The sequence below is a fragment of the Phlebotomus papatasi genome, chromosome 1 (assembly GCF_024763615.1).
Source record: "Phlebotomus papatasi isolate M1 chromosome 1, Ppap_2.1, whole genome shotgun sequence".
NCBI classification, from domain to species: domain Eukaryota; kingdom Metazoa; phylum Arthropoda; class Insecta; order Diptera; family Psychodidae; genus Phlebotomus; species Phlebotomus papatasi.
In genome coordinates this window covers 21,407,284-21,426,691 of record NC_077222.1, presented here as the reverse complement: position 1 = coordinate 21,426,691, position 19,408 = coordinate 21,407,284, and the positions used below count along the sequence as shown (strand labels likewise).

Here is a 19,408-nt window from a genome sequence, read left to right as displayed (position 1 = left end):
GTTCTAAAAAATGAAAGGATAGTAGTAAACCAATTTTGTAAATAAATCACTAGGATAAAAGGAGGAAAGACAGAGGAAGTTCGAAAATATAGGAAGCGTATGCTTCGTAAAGTATCAAATCCTGAAAGTGTGAAAATCAAACGAAGGATATGGAACAATTTTCCAAAACACAGAAAATTTTTCTTTGCTTCCAGAAAAAGCGGGTTCAATTCTAGGCCACGATTTGTGGGAGTAGCTATGACACTTTCCGGATTTTAGTGGCGGGAATTCGACTTTCGGGATTATGACGGTCAAGATTACGGATTTCGGAATTTCAGATTTCGGGTTCTTGGCATTCAGAATTTTGTCTCTTCCGGATTTTGACTTAAGGGATTTTGGCTTTCGAGATTTTAGATTTCGGGATCTTGTCGATCGGGATTTTGGATTTCTGGATTTGGTATTTCAAAATGTTGGATTTCGGAATCTTTTTGTTCAGGTTTTTGGATTTTTGGATTCCGGCTTTTGTAATTTCGAATTCCGGAATTTTGGTGTCCGAAATTTTGGACTTTGGGTTCTTTGCTTTCAGGTTTTTGGATTTTGAGATTTCGGCTTTCACGATTCCGGTTTTTGTAATTTCGACTTCCACAATTTTGGCGTTCAGAAATTTGGATTTTAGGATTTTGGCTTTCATGATTCCGGTCTTTGCAATCTCGACTTCTGGAATTATGGCGTTCAAAATTTTGGATTTCGGGATTTTGGCATTGGAAATTTTGAGTTTTGGATCTTGATCTGGGTCCGTATTAACTAAGAGTCAACGCCATCTAGCGGTGACCATTACAATTTTTACGTACCAAGAAATCTAAGAACATTATTCCGACTTTCAATTAAATATAAAATCATCAAAATCGTTTAAAGAAATTGCTCTTCTCTAAATTTAAGATTGAAGTCCATATAATTCTAAATTTGAAGAATTCAAAATACCACTTCCGTTTTAATATCTAGACATTGAGAGAAATTATCGTCAAAATCGAGCATTTTGAAGTGATTTACTTCAAAATACTCCATATTGACAAAAATTCCCCACATATATCTAGAGGCCATTACACACAAAAGTTATGCTATTAAAATTGATAAGAAAGAGATACAAGGGAATAAAAATAGTGAATTTAAGAGAATGTAAGCTGAAATATTTTGATTTATGAGACGAAATATATATTTTAAATTTCATGGCATTGCAATGAGCATAAAAAAGTTTAAATAGAAGTCAAAAATAAAATAAAAATCAATATAAAAGACGATGTAAATGATGTTTTTAATGACTGCATGAATTTATGTGTATTAAAAATTACGATATTATAAGAAAAAAATAAAATAATTATAAAATTTTTTTAAAAATATTTTAATAAATATATTTTGTACTTTTCAACTGCAAGTGATGATACCATTTTACGAGGTAGACAGAGTTTGAGAAAATCGGCGAAAAAGTGAAAAGCCACTTACCTTACAAGACAATAAGGGGATTGTATTAAGGGTAATGTGATAATTGAAATAATGTTATTTATGAAAGAAGGAAAAACAGAGAATAAATTAATTAATGTGTGTATCATTTTGTGATTGAAAGAACATAATTAATTCAATAATAAGGAAAAAATCTGTAGCGTGTTCTTAGCTTAATAAGTCATTATAGTTGAGAAGAAGACCTTAAGAAAATTTATAAAGAGAAAATCATAATGAAAGTGATAAAATGTCATTTGTAAAAAAATGTGTGAAGATCTTGAAGCAGAGATATCTCGCTTGGCCTTTGTGTATGACTTTTTCTATCCCATTAAATAGACACACAGATTTTTGGCTACAGAATTTCTCAAATTGATACGAGAACTAAAACAAAAACTCCACATTTCACATACGTGAAATTTAAAGTATTAAAATTAAAAGAAATAATCTACCAATATCACTGAATAATTCTCTCAATATTACTTCTAACTTTTTTTTCATTAAATCTGAAGGATAAAACCATTTAGCCGACTAGATAGACAGAGAGAAAGAGATAAAAAGTTATAGATAAGAAGATAGAGGTTAAGACAGATAATTGCATATCCTTACACATATGATAAAGAAAATTAAAAAAATAAATAAAATAGAATCGGAGAAGATTAAGCTAATGATATTTTGAAGAAACGACAGCCGAATTTAATTTTCTTTTCCCTAAATCAACAATTAACGATAAATTTTGAAATATTAAAAAAAATAAACTCTTTTGAAAAATTTAACTTCGTCTGCTTTCGAACAAAATATCAAATGCCAATTCAAGTTGTAATACAAACAAAATAAAATTTCCAAAATACAAAGTAAAAGTGCCAATTCATTCTATTGCCTTAACCTAAAACCAAAATAATTAAAGTAAAATAGAAAAATAATTGAAAAATCGCACACGAATATTTTCAATTTACATCAATCTTTTTATAATTATTTGTTTTCAAAAATGCTAATAAATAAATAAATACCCTCTGAAATACAGAGGGATTTTCTTTATTTACGATTTTTCCCACAACACTCACTTGCAGACATGAAATATATTTTCAAAAGCAATATAATAAAATAAAAAAAATACAGCAATTTTACAAATTCATTTAGACGCTGTACATATTTTCACTGATTTTTTTTTGTACATTAACAAACAAATAATTATAAAAGAAATCAATGTATTTTCAAAAATTGAAAATATCAAAAGCTTTTAGGTATAGAGAAAGGAAATAGCATATCACACTATCACAATAAACAACGTCGACCGCAGACCATCGCGTACAGAGATAAGAAGAAAGTAAATTATAAAAATAAAAATAATAATTTAGAAAATGAAACAAAACATTACGGACTTTTTACAAGAAAATAAAAGAAAATGCTAGAAATTAAAAATTTAAATAAATACAAAATAGACATCACACAAATAATTTCTCTTTTGCAAACATTAGTTTGACATTTCATAAGGACATAGAAAATTATGGGGTACGCAGAATTCTTTTTGTTTTGCCAACACAATTTCGGAATAGCGAAATGACTGAAACTAGGGCTATTTCACTCTTTCTTGACCGACAAATTATATTACTCCCTCTGTCCCAAAAAAAAAAGTCGTACATTCTTTCATACAAAATGTACTAGCAAACGTACGACTTTTTTCGGGACGGAGGGAGTATTATATAAAGCTCACAATAAGTTTTGTTTAGTAAACATGATTGTGACATTTTAATGGGAGTTAGTGAGACCTAGATCTAGTCATCTCGCTCTCTCTCATGGGAAATTTTGAAAACATGTTTACAAACAAAATTTATTGTGCGCTGGATATTACAAAACAATAACACTGTGAATTTTATTATTTATGAAGTAAGTACAAATAATTTAGCTTTGCGAAAATTGTATTGAAATTTCTTGTCGGAGTGATAGAGATAATTAGAGTTGATATTTGTTTACTTTGCACAGACGGATTGGCAAATATGTTTCCGAAACAAAATCGGTGAAACATTATGCCTGGCGCACAATAATCTTTGTTTTGTAAACACGTTTTTAACATTTCAGTAATGCCCAACGCACAATAACTTTCGTTTAATAAACATGTTTTTGACATTTCAATGAGAGAGAGTGATATCTAGATCTAGTCATCTCACTCTCTCTCATAGGAAATTTTGAAAACATGTTTACAAACAAAATTTATTGTGAGCTGGGCATAAGAGTGAATTAAATCTAGAACTAGTCATCTCTCTCACTCCCGTAGGTAATTTTGAAAACATGTTTACAAACAAAATTTATTGTGGCTTAGGCATTATTTCCAACCCGTTCGAAACCGTTTCAGGGGAGGATTCTACGGCGTATCTCCTTCAATTGGCTTGACGGTGTAGACTAGGACAACGGCTTGTAAGGGATTCGAAATAGGTCCTGATTCAGGCCAAGAAGAACAATTGGTTGTAACACCGATGAGGTTATTATTATTAATCGAATCGGGATATTTATCAAGGTAATCATTTTTACAATGTCATATCTCGTGCGCCTTCCTGTAGTGTAGATACGTTTTCTGTGTTCCCGGAGTTGCTAAACAAAGTTCAAGCGGGACTCGAACTCACAATTGCGTATCAATCCAGAGATCTATCCATTCAAGAGTCAAAGGTTTTGCCTAATACGCCACTGAGATCACCGGAGAGGTAAGGAAACGGATTTCCTGAATTGATTATTTTGAGGAAGATGCGTGCCATTTGGCATCTGGAGAGTCAGAAGGGTCGATAACCGAAAAGGGGTATTTACTGCGGATAAGACACAAAGCACTTGCGTCATTTTTTCAGAGAACTCATACATTTTTCTGGGAACTCGGGGAACCCATACATTTTTCAGGGAATTCTCAGGTAACCCGGAGAACTCATGTACTTTTTCAGGGAACTCGGAGAACTCATGTACTTTTTCAGGGAACCCAAATAATACATGTACTTTTTCAGGAAACACGGAGAACCCAAGTACTTTTTCAGGGAACCCGGGGAACTCATGTACTTTTTCAGGGAACCCAAAAAACTCATGAACTTTTTCAGGGAACACGGAGAACTCATGTACTTTTTCAGGGAACCTGGAAAACTCATGAACTTTTTCAGGGAACCCGGAGAACTCATGTACTTTTTCAGGGAACCCGGAGAACTCATGTACTTTTACAAGGAACAGGGAGAACTCATGTACTTTTTCAGGGAACCCAAAGAACACATATACTTTTTCAGGGAAAATGAAGAACCCAAGTATTTTTTCAGGAAACCCGGAGAACTCAAGTATTTCTTCAGGGAACCCGGAGCATTCATTTTTTTTTAGAAACCCAGGGATCTCGTGTTTTTTTTAAAGGAACTAGGGCAACTCATATATTTTTTCAGGAAACTCTCGGGGAACTCAGGGAATCCATACATTTTTTCAGGGAATCGAGAACTCGAGCCGCTCTATTTGCTTATGAATAACACCTTGATATTTACCGTATATAGATTAGTTCCGAAATTTGAACCAATTCTTCGGTGGTGCTTTGATTATGAACACTTTCCGAACTGAAAATATTGCATACACGGAGGAGATTTATTTCGAATACATTATAGAAACGCCGTAATACAGTAGACTCTCGCTAATTCGGCTCTTTTAAGATCGGGTTACTTTTTAATTCGGGCGGCGGTTAAATTCGAAAAAAGTTTGTTGATATTTTTCAAGTTTGATTATGATTATCAAATGAACCCAATATGCTCAAATTTGCCATGGTTTGTCTGAATTTTGATGTAATTTTGCGTTATTAAGGGATTTTCATGAAATTTACAATTGAAAGACAGAGCATTATCCTTACAACTCACCTCGCAATCCCGTCTCTTGCCATGACTTTCTTCATTCCTCAAGGAGTGAGTAATGAATTTTTCTGTTTTCTGGCTTTTTGGACGATTTGGCCCGCGTTGCTCTACTGCCTGAGTACTCTTTGGACTCTGCGGTACACTTGCAATATGTATCTATTCTATGCCTTATTTTATTCAAAAAGCTCTAAATTTCGACTGTTACCGTCCTGGAGTTTAAACGAAAAAAGATATCAAGTTCCGGTCTTCGGTGACCCCCAATAAAAGAACGATATCTCCAGACGTTTTTTATTCTTTTCCCCCCACCCTCCTCTATCCTCTCCAAAACCTTTTTTTCGGAAACGGTTCCTACGATTTCTTTTATTTTTGGATATGTTTTGGAAGTGGTTCAGGCGAACATTTCATCCAAACATACGAAAGACCTAAAAAAAATCGCCATCTTGAATTTTTTAAGGAAAAAGTTTTTACTACATTAGAGGGTCTATTTTTCAACCGATTTGGATAAATTTGGATGCTTTGGAAAGGTCTTGAAATTTCCAATCCAATTACATCAGTCGCAATCGGTAATGAATCAATCAAGTACCCGTAAATGACCAATCTTTATCAAATATTCTTCTTTACTGTCCGTAAACTTGTTACCCATTAAAGGCGAAACGGTATGAGATATGAACTTCCTATCACTGAAGCACCCCCCTTAAGTCGACCCAAAGAACATTATTATGAGTTTTGTTTTTCCCCTACTCCCTCCATTCCCTACAAAACCATAAACAATAAACCATGACCAGGGGCCTCTCGACATTTAATTTTTCCATTAGTTTTTGCATAGAGGCACTGAAGACTATTAGCATGTTTTTTCCTTATTTTTTCAAGTTTTTTGAATAACATTATTAAAGATAATAATTCAAAGTTTAAATTGGTTTTGGAACCACCTGTTGTTATTTTTTCATTTAAAAAATCATTTGTGCGTTGCCCTTAATGTGCAGCTCAGATTTATACTTGAGTAACCGACATAATTCTAACTATATTTCATTCCCTATGACTGAATTGTCAAAAACGTATTTATAAAATCATTTTTTCTGTCATGAATAACTTCTAATGGACCACGTACAGTTCATTTTTTCCTGTAAACACTGAAATGTCAAACGAATGTTTACACAATAAATTCTATTGTGTATTATTTTCATAATTGTGTGATGCTCACAAAAATAAAAGCAATTTACATATTTTTAAATAGAATAAAAGAAAATAAAAAAAGGAAAATAGAGATAGATAAATAAAGAGATAGAAGAGTGATCAAATTTGATTGCAATTTCTTCTTGTCTGTATTTTTTTTTCTAAAGAAATAAATTCTTAATGTAGCACAATGTTGCAACATTTTCAACTTTTTGCTTATTTTTTTTTCATTGGCTGTTTTTTTTTGTGTGATGTTATTAAGGCTTTTTTACCTCTCATTCACCAGCTTGTCGGTGAAAGGATTCCTCGGTTGTCTTTTCATAATATCAGATTCGGCTTCCTCATATGCTAACGAAATAGCTGGGACCTATATTGACACAACATCACGCTCACATTTTAGTTTTACACATCATCAATGATTTGTTTTTTAAAAATTGTTTTGAAGAAAATAAAAAATAAAAATTCAAAAAATAAAAGATAAATTAAAATAAAATGAGTGATTTCTTTTTTGAATGATTTTAAGGGGAGTTCGGAGGAAAAGAATGATCCAGATGTATAAGGAGATTATTTTTGCCTTACCTATAAAATAAAACGTTTTGATTTTTCTTTTTTTGTAAATACCAGTGCATGATAAATGGGAGGTTATGATCATATTGTGCAAGATTTTAAAATGATATTACATTTATGGCAAATGTGGTCGTTTTTCTTTTGCTTTTTTTACTCAAAAGGTTAGACACAATTTTTTGTAATGATCAATGGCATGATAATGGAGCTCTAAAAGTTAGGGGTTGGACATAAATCAAAATTTGGGGGCGGGGCTAAAATAGTCAGGAAAGATATTGAAATTAAATTAAACGAATTTCTTTATCTTAAAATATCTTTTTTGGTATTTTTTCGTGTTTCGTGTTGCTAAATTTGTGTTTTAAACCTGTATTATGTTTATTTTTTGTTTTTTTGAAAAACTATTTTTTCAAAATTGTGTTCAGTGTGTTTTGTTCATGTTTTAATTATCCCTACCTTCGGATTATTTGATTTTGTGTTAATTTATCTTACTCGTTCATCATAAATTCATCCTTTTTCCAAGAGTCTTGCAATGATTTCTGTTATTTTTTGGTTACTCTTATGAAAAAATATATGTTTTTAGCTAGTTGACTATGAGAATTAGATTGTCTAAAATAAAACTTCACACATTAATGTTTAGTCTTTTTTCTGAATGAATGGTTTTTTTTAGTTCTTGTTACTTTTTTTTTACTTCCCTGTTTCGAGTTTTTTTTTGTAAAAGCTTTAATTAACTTTTGCTTAATTTGTTAGTTATTCGGTATTCTATCTAAACTATGTCATTTACTAAATAAAGCACATTGATATCCGATATTTCTTTCAAGTATTCAGATTAATATTGTTTTAATAAATTTCCAGGTGTTAAAAAATTGTTTTTTCAGCAAAAAAATAAACTCTTGTTAACCACTCGTTAATATAAAAATATAAAATAAAATTAGATAAAAAATAAAAGAAAAAATAACTGAAAGAAATAAAAATTGCACCTGGAATTTACTAATTTATCGTTGAAGGGATCTCTTGGTGGTCTTTTCATAATATCGGCTTCGGCAGCTTCATAGGCCAACGAAATGGCCGGTACCTATATTTATCGTTTGGAAAAATCATCAATACCTTCATCATTTTCTTATCTGTACATTAATCTGCTATTAAACATTTAAATAAATATTTGGTGAATAAATGACAATGATATTGACTTTAAGATGAATTACCTAAATTTTTTAAACTAAAAAATAATCTGTATTCCTCTGTTGGAGATTTCTTAAAACGTACCTTCATCTTCACATAATTTTCAACTAAATGCTGCTTATCACCCTTCATGTAATACATTTATAAAAAAAATGCAATATCTATCTACAAATGTTTAAAAAAAAAATCTGAATGAAGAAAATTAAACTAGTCGTTATTCCCATGTCATGTTTGTAGTGGAAAAATCTTAAGGTAAAATTATCGAATTCTTTTAATTTCTAAAAATAATTTCCCATTTTATTTCAATATTATTCCTATTTCTTATTAATTCTATCTCCTTTTTTTGTAAGTACTTCTCTTTGGTACAAACATAGCATAGAAAAAAATTATAAAACGTACATATTTTTAAACTACTTTTCTTAAAAAAAAATTGAAGATATAAATTATTAGCAATCAGTTTTGTGTGAGAAAAAAATTACTTTTGCTCAGAAAATATATTAATGTCCTTTTAGGAATAATTGGCACGCCAAACAGCCATTCACATTGAGCTTTAGGGTGGATTAACTACTTTTCGATGGTCTTTGATTCCTTTACTGCCACCTCAGGAATTTTGTTCTGGAGGTTGCAAAGCAACCCTAAGACGGCGATGATCGCATGAATTTTTCAATTGTTTATTACTCCAGATTTTTTTTTTCATTTCGAATTTAGAAATCAAAGTCAGGGCATGACGTTTCCTATGCTTCCCACAAGTTTCTAGCGAGCCAAAAAAACTTTTAAGTTTATTAGCTGTTTTCTGTCATTGTAAAATGAATTAGCAAAAAATACAAATACAAAATAAAAGCCAATTTAATATTGAATAGGCAACTGAAAACCCCAAATTGGTAACCTACATAGTTTTGCAGATATACCGCGAAATGTGTACGAAAACAGGGACAAATTTACACTAAAACCGGTCGCATTTTTCAGAGTTAATGTCACCTAACTGTATTCAGTCGTTATCCTGGGCCCGAGGGCAAACTCCCTGAAACTCAGAATTCAGAGTATGATGCTCCCACTGTCGTGGTTCTCCTAAAACTATTTTCTCTTTCACTTCTACTGTCTTGGCTTCTTTAACTTTTAATTAATAACCGTCAAGAATATTGTGAAAAAACAGAATAGAGAAATTCTAATAATTTAGCACTGAAGATCGATAAACAGAGAAAAATCCGAAGAAGTTAAAAGAACATTCCGGTAATGCTAATTTTACCCTGCAGTATTGATCCGAAATCGGTGTAAATATTACACTTTTAGGTGTATTAGGGGTTAAATTTACCATTTTTCATGTTAATTTTACACTTAAAAAGATGTAAAATTAACATTAAAAAATGTTGATATATTTTTACACCTAAAAAGTGTTAAAGTTCTGAAGAAAAAAAGTTAATCGCACCCTCTTTTTTCTCAGTGTAAAGACAAAATTGTGAAATACAGGCCACGCCCCTTAAAAAAACTTTTCTTTAAACAAAGATAATTTATTATTATTCAAGGAATATTTTTTTCCCTAAAACTCACTTACCCAAGCAGCAATTTTTTCTTAAAAGAGTCTTGTAGAATTCCCTAGACACTATAGAACCAAAAATCTATTTATTGACTTCTAACGCTATTGGTTCCATCACTGATATTACTATGAGTAAAGTGGCGCACTCTTAGTGATCTTAAGAGCTGCTATGGGAATTTCAACAGAAAATTTTCACTTTAAGTCTTTTAAAAGTGCACTAAAAGACTTGTCTAATACTTGGTTCTATAAGGCAGCTATTTTGCTTCTTGGGTTTTCCCAGCCTTGATAATAGATCAAAATTACTGACTTAATTGGAAGTAGATTTACATTAGGAAGACGTAATATCCATATGGGTGTGGCATAAATTTTCTAGACTACGAAACAGCCTAATTTTGTCATTTCCAAATCCGTCTGATTCATTTTAATTGACTTTTAAGTTCTATATTCGGAACTCTGTACCAGATTTAGGACTTTTTGAAGCAAAATAATCCTTTGAATTAAATTCAAAATGGGCGTGGCATAATTTATCTGGAATCCGCAACAGACTAATTTTTTCTTTGTTAAGAATTTTCAAACATTGTAGTTAATTAAATTAATCTACCTTTAAAAACAAATAGTACAAATGGACCTTATTGAAGAAGTGTATTTTAATTGCAATAAATCAAAAATGGGTGTGGCTTAATTTTTCTAGGATATGAAACGCCGTAATTTTCTGTTCGATAATAAATTTCAAATATTGTAGTAAATTAAATTACTTATCTACCTTTAAAAGCAATTAGTAGAATTGGATCTTGTGTGTTTCAAGTATGGTTCATTCCATTAAATCAAAAATGGGCGTGGCTTAATTATTTTACAATGTTAAACCTTCTATTTTTTTTTAATTTCCAAATACTTCAGATTATGTTATCTGGCTTTTAAGTTGGATATTTGCATATATGTACCATATTACGAATTTAGATCCTTTTAGAAAAGAATAGTCCGTTGAATTAATTAAAAAATTGGCGTGGCATAAATTTTGTAGAATATAAAACACTATAATTTTCTCTCTGTTGTACTTCAGTCCATTTCATTTGTGGCCCATTTGGAAAATATTTTTCCTTAAAGAACAGTGAAGAATTCTATTAAAATTTAAAAAAATAATTCCTGTTTAAAAGGTTCACAGTTTTATATCTCAAAATTTGTTTAAAAACTACAATATCTTATCCAATGTCTCTCACTGTTAAGAAACAAAATTTTCTTCGTTTTCTAATTAAAATAATTATTTTAGTTTGGATAATAAAATTCTGAAGTGACCATAAATGGAAACTTCGCAAAAAGATACTTCCACTTTTGACCAAGCACCACAATTGCTACGCAAAATGACCAAAGATGAGATATAAATGGCCGTAAATATTCTTATGGAGTAGCTTACCATTTATTGTTATTTTTTAAATCTTCTACTCGGAAAAAACATTTTGTAAATTGTTTGTAAATATTTGTGACTTCCTACAAATAACAAATTTTAATAAATTTGTAATTTGTTCATGAAAGTTCTGACTTTTACAAACTTTTTGGTGGGTTATACGTTCAGACAATATTTTGTAAGTCATCAGAAGGAATTAACATATATTTAAGAACAATTTTACAAAATGTTTGTTCTGTGTAGTCTGAAATTTAAATAATTAAAACTGCAAGAAAAACAATACTTTAAGTAGCCTTTTGTCAATAATTTGTTCGTCAATTTTCCATTAAAAATTACAAGATCTTTTTACGGGGTTTCACGCAATGGCCAAAAGTGGTTACCAAGGTGGCGGTAAGTGGAAACTATTGGCCATTCAATTTAAAATTTTCCTAGAATTCGAACAATACTTTATAAAGTAATTAAAACTTAAAAAATAAAGTTTTATATAATAATCCTTTCGATAAAATGCACGACAAAGTAGTTTATCCACCCTACTGATTGCAAAGATTGTATTTTTTACTAGTGTGAATTTTTTCTTTAAATATTTCTTTTTGTACTAAAACCTCTTCGAATTTCCTAATATTAAAATCACACTAGCAATATTTTGATTGAAATTATTAAAAGAAAAACTTTGATAATGTATCATTCACATTTTGTCAGAAATAAGGAAAAAAATCTACGTGTAATAAATTGGTAAAGTTTCATAAAAGGTAGTTGAGAAGAAAATATTGGAAAATCTTGCATTGCGATCAGAGTATTTGTTTTTAAATCACTTTTTTTTTTTGGTATTTCTGTAACAAAAGTGCCCATTACCTCTCATTGACCAGTTTATCAGTGTAGGGATTTCGTGGACGCCTTTTCATAATATCAGATTCAGATTCTTCATAAGCTAGTGAAATGGCTGGAACCTAAACAATCGCCACAATTACATCATATTATCATACAATTAAAAATTAATTTTAAACTCTGAAAATTGATATAAAAATCTCTTCTCCTCGCATTTCTTTTCAGATCATTCTCCAATGCGACTTTTTTCTTGTTTAGAACAAAAATACAAATTCAAAAAATCCCCTAATAAAATATGCTGTAATGAAATCTCTCCCATCCTAAATTTGTTTTTAAAAAAAATCATTCTTCCTAATAAAATTTCATGATATTTGTTTTTTTTATCGCAAGGGAGTTTAAAAAAAAATGTATGTAATATAGGATCATTGCAGTTTTCCTCCTTGACAGAAGGAAAATATTTCACCTCACAGGACATTATTTTAGAGAGTGATAAGAGAAAATTTGTGGAAAATATGTAACTTACCATATCAGTTCCCAAATCAATGCACAAAATTGTTACAGTTCCAAGTGGCAGTGGAACATCGCACAAGATGAATACCAAGAATGGTGAGATTTCGGGAATGTTTGATGTCAGTGTGTAAGCAATAGATTTCTTGAGATTATCGAAAATCAGACGACCCTCCTCTACGCCAGTGACAATTGATGCAAAGTTATCGTCCAGCAAGATCATGTCAGCAGCCTATTTTTTGCACAAGAAATACCAAAGGAAAACAATAAAAAAATTGTTACCAGAGATCATCATTTTGTTTAAAAAAAACTGCTCTCTCGTGAAGTTCGAGCAATTAAAATATACTTTTTCAAATATTAGAATTACTAACAATTGTGATAAAAATGCAAACTGTTGATTACTTCAAGAAATTCTTCCTTCAAATTCTCAACTAGCGGCAAGTAGATGTACTTCAAATGTGTCATAAAGTTCAAAGCGTCAAAAGGCAATGTAATTTCTTGTTGACAGAAAAGGCGATAAAAATTTTATTTTCGCGTTTTTCAGATGAAAGATGTTATTTCAAAGTTTTCAAACTTGTTTTTTTTTTAATTTTTTTTAATCACTTTAAGATCGGAATTTTCAACTGAATATCGTTTTCTTAATTTTTCTTCTCTTTATAAATATAACATGTTTTTTAATTCAATTACCAATGGCGCTCGACACTTTTTCAATTTAGTGAAATTCAATTGATTGAAATTTTGCCTCTACCAATTAAGAGCAATTTTCGTCAAAAATTGCGTTTTTGACAGGATTTCGATGTTTCCGCCTAAAGAATTTCAAGCGATTTCCTTCAAAAAAGCAATTTTTGACGAAAATTTGTCAAAATATGTAGAGACGCCTTTACACTTTCAAACTGAAATTTGATAGAACAGTCCAATGTCATATGGCAAATTTATAATTTTTCAAGTGGTAGATTTAGAAGAATTAATCGAATATCTGAATCATTTCGCTTATTGAGAGCTTCACAGAGCCCTTTTTAATGGTCATTCGGTGCTCATTGGGCTTTAAGGTGAAAGTTTGCCATATTGTTACAGAATTCCACTACAAGGGCACGTCAAAGACATTCACTGTGGCAAAGGCGCTCCTTGGCGGTAATAGGCTTAACAGATTCTTCCATCGCGAGATAACACTCTGACTCAAAAGGTCCTGGAATTTACTATAAAACTGAACCGGTTCTAATCGGTTCTGAACCAGTAATGAACCAATTCATAGCTGATAACTAATTTTTATCTGAAAATCAATTCTATTACTTTTAATACTATTCTGGGGATCTTTCGAGTGATGCTTCGGATCAAATCGTTTGAAAACCGGTGAATGATGCGTAAATACTTTAGAGGTATATCATATAAATCTCGAGTTCGAGCATTTCGCATAGCCTGGGATGACCTCTAAAGACCTCTACACATTAAGAGAAATTTTCGTTAAAAATTGCATTTTTGATAGAATTATGACGTTTTCACTTATAGCACTGCATACAATTTCCTTCAAAAAAGAAATTTTTGACAAACATTGCTCCCAATGAGCACCCACAGAGCTGGGGTAAGTGTAAATAGCCGAGACAGCGACAACTGAGCGATAACCATTTTTTTACACTTCGTGTCTCGGCTATGACCATTTTGTTTTGGTAATCATTGAGGAATTATCATTTTTCGTTCCGAAAGCTCCTGGCGCTTGGAATATTGTAATTCGCGCCAATTGTATGAATGACCGTTTATTTTTAAATCATTAAACCACGAAATTGAAGAGCCAAGTACATCGAAAATTGTTCATTAACCTCTTAAGGACGATTGGGTCACCAGTGACCCAAAAATGAAATTTTTCCTACGGCCTTCTAAAGCTATGTTTTGCTCTAAAAAGTCAGAAAAAGTGATTTTTTCTGACCCCCGATTTTAAACCTTCTCGTCCTTAAAGGGTTAATAGAAAATTCTTCCAGGAATGATAAAATATGCTGAGTTTGCTATAAATTAAATTTTGGAAATATCAAAATTGTTAGCAATTTTCGTGATTCCAAAATTAACACTCTGATTGATAATAGTTATTATTTGATAACAAATAATAAACTCAATCATTAAATCAATATTTTAATTATTAATTTTATTATTTATATTTTTATTCCTTATTATCCTTAAATTAATATTTTCATTTTGTCAGGTTAAAAAATATTCTTTTTTCTGTTAATGTGCTTTAAAATATAATCAAAAATTTCGAAGGGTAATGTCAAAAATCTACGAGAATCGAAAAATCCCGTAGACAGTTTTTAATAATTTGAGAAACGTTTTTAAAATAAATAATACAATAAATATTGAATAAAAAAAATTTTAAAAAAATTGCAGCCCGATAATGTATTAGTACAGGGACATGAATTAATTAAATAAATAAATAATAGTAATTATTAGTTTATAGGTATATTTTTAAATATACCTATAACCAAATACCTATAACCAGTTAGATAACCGTTTTTTGGTTATCAAAGCTTTCAAAAATGGTTTCCGAAAGTTCGGGTAAAAATTTCTCCTAGCTGTGTGGGCACTGAATGTGTAGAGGACTTTAAGGTTTCCACACAATAAGAAGAATTTTGATATTTCTACCTACAGAACTGCAGGCAATTTCCTTCAAAAAGGGCAATATTTGCCGAAAATAATTCGTAATATGTAGAGACCTTAAGATTGCAAAAAAATCTCAATATAATTCTGTAACACTCGAAGAATATAAAAGGCATAAAAATGCCACTCAAATCATTAAAGTGTGATACGAATTCTCTCCTTTAGAATATGGTTTTCGAATTCTTTTTTAACTTTAAAAATCCATAACTGTTTCAGACAGATTGTGTCAAAATATTAAATTACAAAAAAAAAATTTGTGATCAATGTTTTAGTAAAAAAAGATAAATTTCTTCTGGAAAAATTAGATTAAGTGGAAATATCAGTTTTTGGTGAGCTCGTTTTAATATCTGTTTTAAAGTAAAAGCGTTTATTTGTTTTGTACAGATTGTTTAAAATAAATTTGCAACAGGATCAGTTAAAAAATTGGTCAATAAAAAATCAATTATGGATTATTCTGATCGTTATTATGAAGGAAAAGTTTTGTCAAACTGACAAATGAATTATGATAAAATTTTGTCAAAATGATATTGTACTGTTTCTTGATAAGGCATACTTATTGACGCATAATTTTGACCAGTCTGCTTATAAGCACCGATGTTCCAAATTTGAAGTGCGATATTTTCAATACTAATTTACTTTTTCTGTTACTCTCTTTTCAGAACGGTTGTTTAGAAACTTGGCAAGCTATTTATCGTCTTATTTTTACTAAAATTAGTTTTAATACGTTTAAAAATGAATTGATATGTAGAGGTGAATTTGACTTTTATTTTGGACAACTTGGTTATTAATTTGGACAACTTGGCTATAAATTTGGACAGATAATCCGCCTCAAAAGGATGCCCATTATTCTTCATTTCATGAACCACTCTTACCAAGTCCTCTTCCTGTTCATGTAAGGGAAACGTAGAATGTTACAAGAAGCCTGGAAACTCTCCATATCATTCATTAAAGTGAGTTGACTTCGGTGCTCCAAGTACGTGCGGATTCGCTCATTCCCTGACCTTTCCGGGAGCCTTTCAGGGCATTTCTCGCTACATCTCTTTCGTAGAGATGATGCTCCTTTGTTTCTCCAGGCATTTGCCCAACCTAGTCATCACAAAAGCTAAAACTTCACGAAATTTCGTGAGAAAAACACCTGTCCAAAATAAGAATCATCACCTCACTGGTGAATGTCTTAAAAAATTTCCCATTTTTCACACGAAAAATATAATTCACAAGGCAAATCTCACTTCAGGTCAAATGTACAAATCATCAGTAACGTGAATCAACACAATTTTCAATGAATATTCAATAATATCACTCAAAAAAAGCGAAGTTCTGTCATATTTCTCGTAAGCAATTGCTCATACTGAATTTTCAACAAAGCAATTTCAACTCAAATCATATTCAAATTTTAACGTATTTAGTGTTAAAATCTTCCAAAAAGAACAAATATTTAGATAGAATTCATTATTTATCAAATATTTGAATAAAAATCCATCATTTTAATCAATTTATTTTTAGTGTCCAATGTTATCCTCAAAGTGTCCAAAATAAGAAACTGGACAAAATTATGAGCCTTTTTCCTATATAGAAATACATCCTTCTTACAAACTTTTATTAAGATCTAATTGACCGTCAATTTGACATTTTTCTCGTATTCTGCATGGAAGAACATCCATTTGACAAACTTTTCACTTCAAATTAATTATTGACATAATTTTTTCAATGTGTAGTCACCTTAATTGGACGCTTAGCAATTTTTTGCGAATGAATTGCACATTCCCCGATCTTAAATATTTCCTTAATTAAAAAAAACACCGTCAAGAACATTTGCTATTTTTCTTTTTGCCAACGCTAATGTGTGACTTTCAATGTGTTTAAAATATTTAATCAATTGGTCAAGGTTATATTTGAGTTGATGCGTAAAAATGGAGTAAAAATGTTTGGGTATTAATCTGGCACTTACCTGTTTGGACACATCGGATCCAGCGATGCCCATAGCAACACCAATATCGGCCTTCTTGAGAGCTGGCGAATCATTGACACCATCACCAGTTACGGCCACAATAGCCCCCATACGCTGGCACCCCTCAACAATAATCAATTTCTGCTGTGGCGACGTACGGGCAAAGACAATCTCAGTGTGATAGCGCAATATCTCGTCGAGTTGATCCGATGACAATTCACGAAGCTCAGATCCGTGCACAACAGCGGCCTTAGCTTCACGTGGATTGACCTCGGAAACAGGGATATTGAGACGTTGTGCAATATCCTCGACTGTTTCATTGCCCTCTGAGATAATGCCCACGGATTTTGCAATGGCTTTAGCTGTGATCGGATGATCACCAGTCACCATTATCACTTTAATACCGGCCGAACGGCACTTGGCCACGGCATCTGGGACAGCAGCACGCGGTGGATCAATCATGGACATCAGACCGACAAAACGGAGATTATCGAGTGGGAAATTGGGATCATCTGTGTTAAATTTGAATCCTGTAGGGAATTTATCTGATGGCAGCATAAAATCACAGAAACCCAAGACACGCTCTCCCAAACCACCAAGTTCCAAATATGCATTATTAAATGCCTCCTTCATCTCTTCATCCAACACCTTTTCCTTCCCATTGATAAAAATACTCGAGCAACGTTCGAGAATCCTCTCTGGAGCCCCCTTCATTGTCAACAAATACCTCGGATCACCCGAATCTTCTGTCTCATGCACTGACACTTGATACTTATTTGTTGAATTAAATGGAATCTCGGCAATCTTCTTATTGCGCTTCCTTATGGTCATCACATCACCCAGTGCCAATTCCATACACTTGAGCAGAGCCGCCTCTGATGCATCACCACTGACTTCCTTCTTCAAAATCGGCACACCCTCCTGACCACCCTTAAATTCAGCCCGATTGCACAATGCCGCAATCCTCGACAGTGCCTTAAAGCCCGGACTCGTACGATCATACTGTACACCCGATTGATCTTCAGTCGTATCAGCCTCAATGATCTGATTGTCAAACCACATATGGGCAACTGTCATCCGATTCTGCGTCAATGTACCAGTCTTATCTGAACAAATTGTCGATGTTGATCCAAGTGTCTCCACAGCCTCCAAATTCTTCACCAGACAATTCTTCGATGCCATCCTCTTGGCCGTCAATGTCAAGCAGACAGTCACAGTGGCCAGCAAACCCTCCGGCACATTGGCCACAATGATACCAATCAAGAAAATAACAGCATCCAGCCAATGGTAGCCCAAAATGAAGGCAATAACGAAGAATGTGACACCCAAGAAGACAGCAACACCAGTAATCAATTGGATAAAATGATGAATTTCCTTGGCAATTGGTGTCTCACCAGTATCCAGACCCGATGCCAAACCAGCAATACGACCCATCACAGTGTGATCACCGCAACTGATCACAACACCCTTTGCAGTACCCTCAACGGCATTTGTGGAGAAGAAAGCCAAATTCTTAGTTTCCAGGGGATTTTCATGCGTGAATTCGGGTCCTCGTGATTGGGGCTCAGATTCGCCAGTTAGAGATGAATTGTCGACCTGCAAAGGAAACATTTACCATTACTCCTAATTCTTGGCTTTAAAATTGAGGGTTTGATCCTTGATCGGTCATTGATCGAATTGTATCAGCCCGATTCTACACTGACTGAGAGAAATCCGAAAAAGTCAAAATAACATTCCGGAAATGTTAATTTTATCCTGCAGTATTGATCCGAAATCGGTGTAAATATTATGCTTTTCAGGTGTATTAGGGGTTAAAGTTACCCTTTTTCACAGTGGCATATCATTTCCTATGTTTTCCATATGTTTCTACCGAGCCGAAATTTTTTTTGAGTTTATTAGCTGTTTTCTGTCATTGTAGAGTGAATTAGAAAATATACTAATACAAAATAAAAGCCAATTTAATAACGAAGAGGCAACCGAAAACCCCAAATTGGCAACCTACATAGTTTTGCAGATATATCGTGAAATGTGTACGAAAACAGGGAAAAAATTACACTAAAACTGGTCGCATTTTTCAGAGTTAATGTCACCTCCCTGAATAAACAGATCTGCTACTTACGGTTTACTTTGGGTTCTGATCAACGCGATCTTGGAAAGTGATCGCTCGATCAGCGCGGTCTTGAAGACAGATCGCTCGATCAGCGCGATCTTGGAAACAATTCAGCACAATTTCCCGATCTGCCACTCACTTATTCACAGTATCCATAAGTTACACGGGCTTCGGACCCTAATACGAGACTTCA

At 32.3% G+C, this 19,408-nt stretch overlaps 1 protein-coding gene across 13 annotated transcripts in view; it reads right to left on the bottom strand.

Moving 5' to 3' along the window:
- Positions 1-19,408, bottom strand: part of LOC129798181 (sodium/potassium-transporting ATPase subunit alpha) — a 128,530-nt gene that overhangs the window by 19,078 nt on the left and 90,044 nt on the right. For 7 of the 13 annotated variants that reach the window (XM_055841200.1, XM_055841192.1, XM_055841198.1 and 4 more), the window contains 2 exons: positions 17,106-18,701; positions 12,531-12,746 (listed from right to left, as the gene is read on the bottom strand). In XM_055841200.1, the coding sequence (XP_055697175.1) occupies positions 12,531-12,746; positions 17,106-18,701 (1,812 nt within the window). Of the gene's footprint in view, positions 1-6,775; positions 6,871-8,044; positions 8,140-12,034; positions 12,130-12,530; positions 12,747-17,105; positions 18,702-19,408 lie in introns of all 13 variants that reach the window. The other 6 variants (XM_055841193.1, XM_055841199.1, XM_055841196.1 and 3 more) reach the window with 3 other exon arrangements.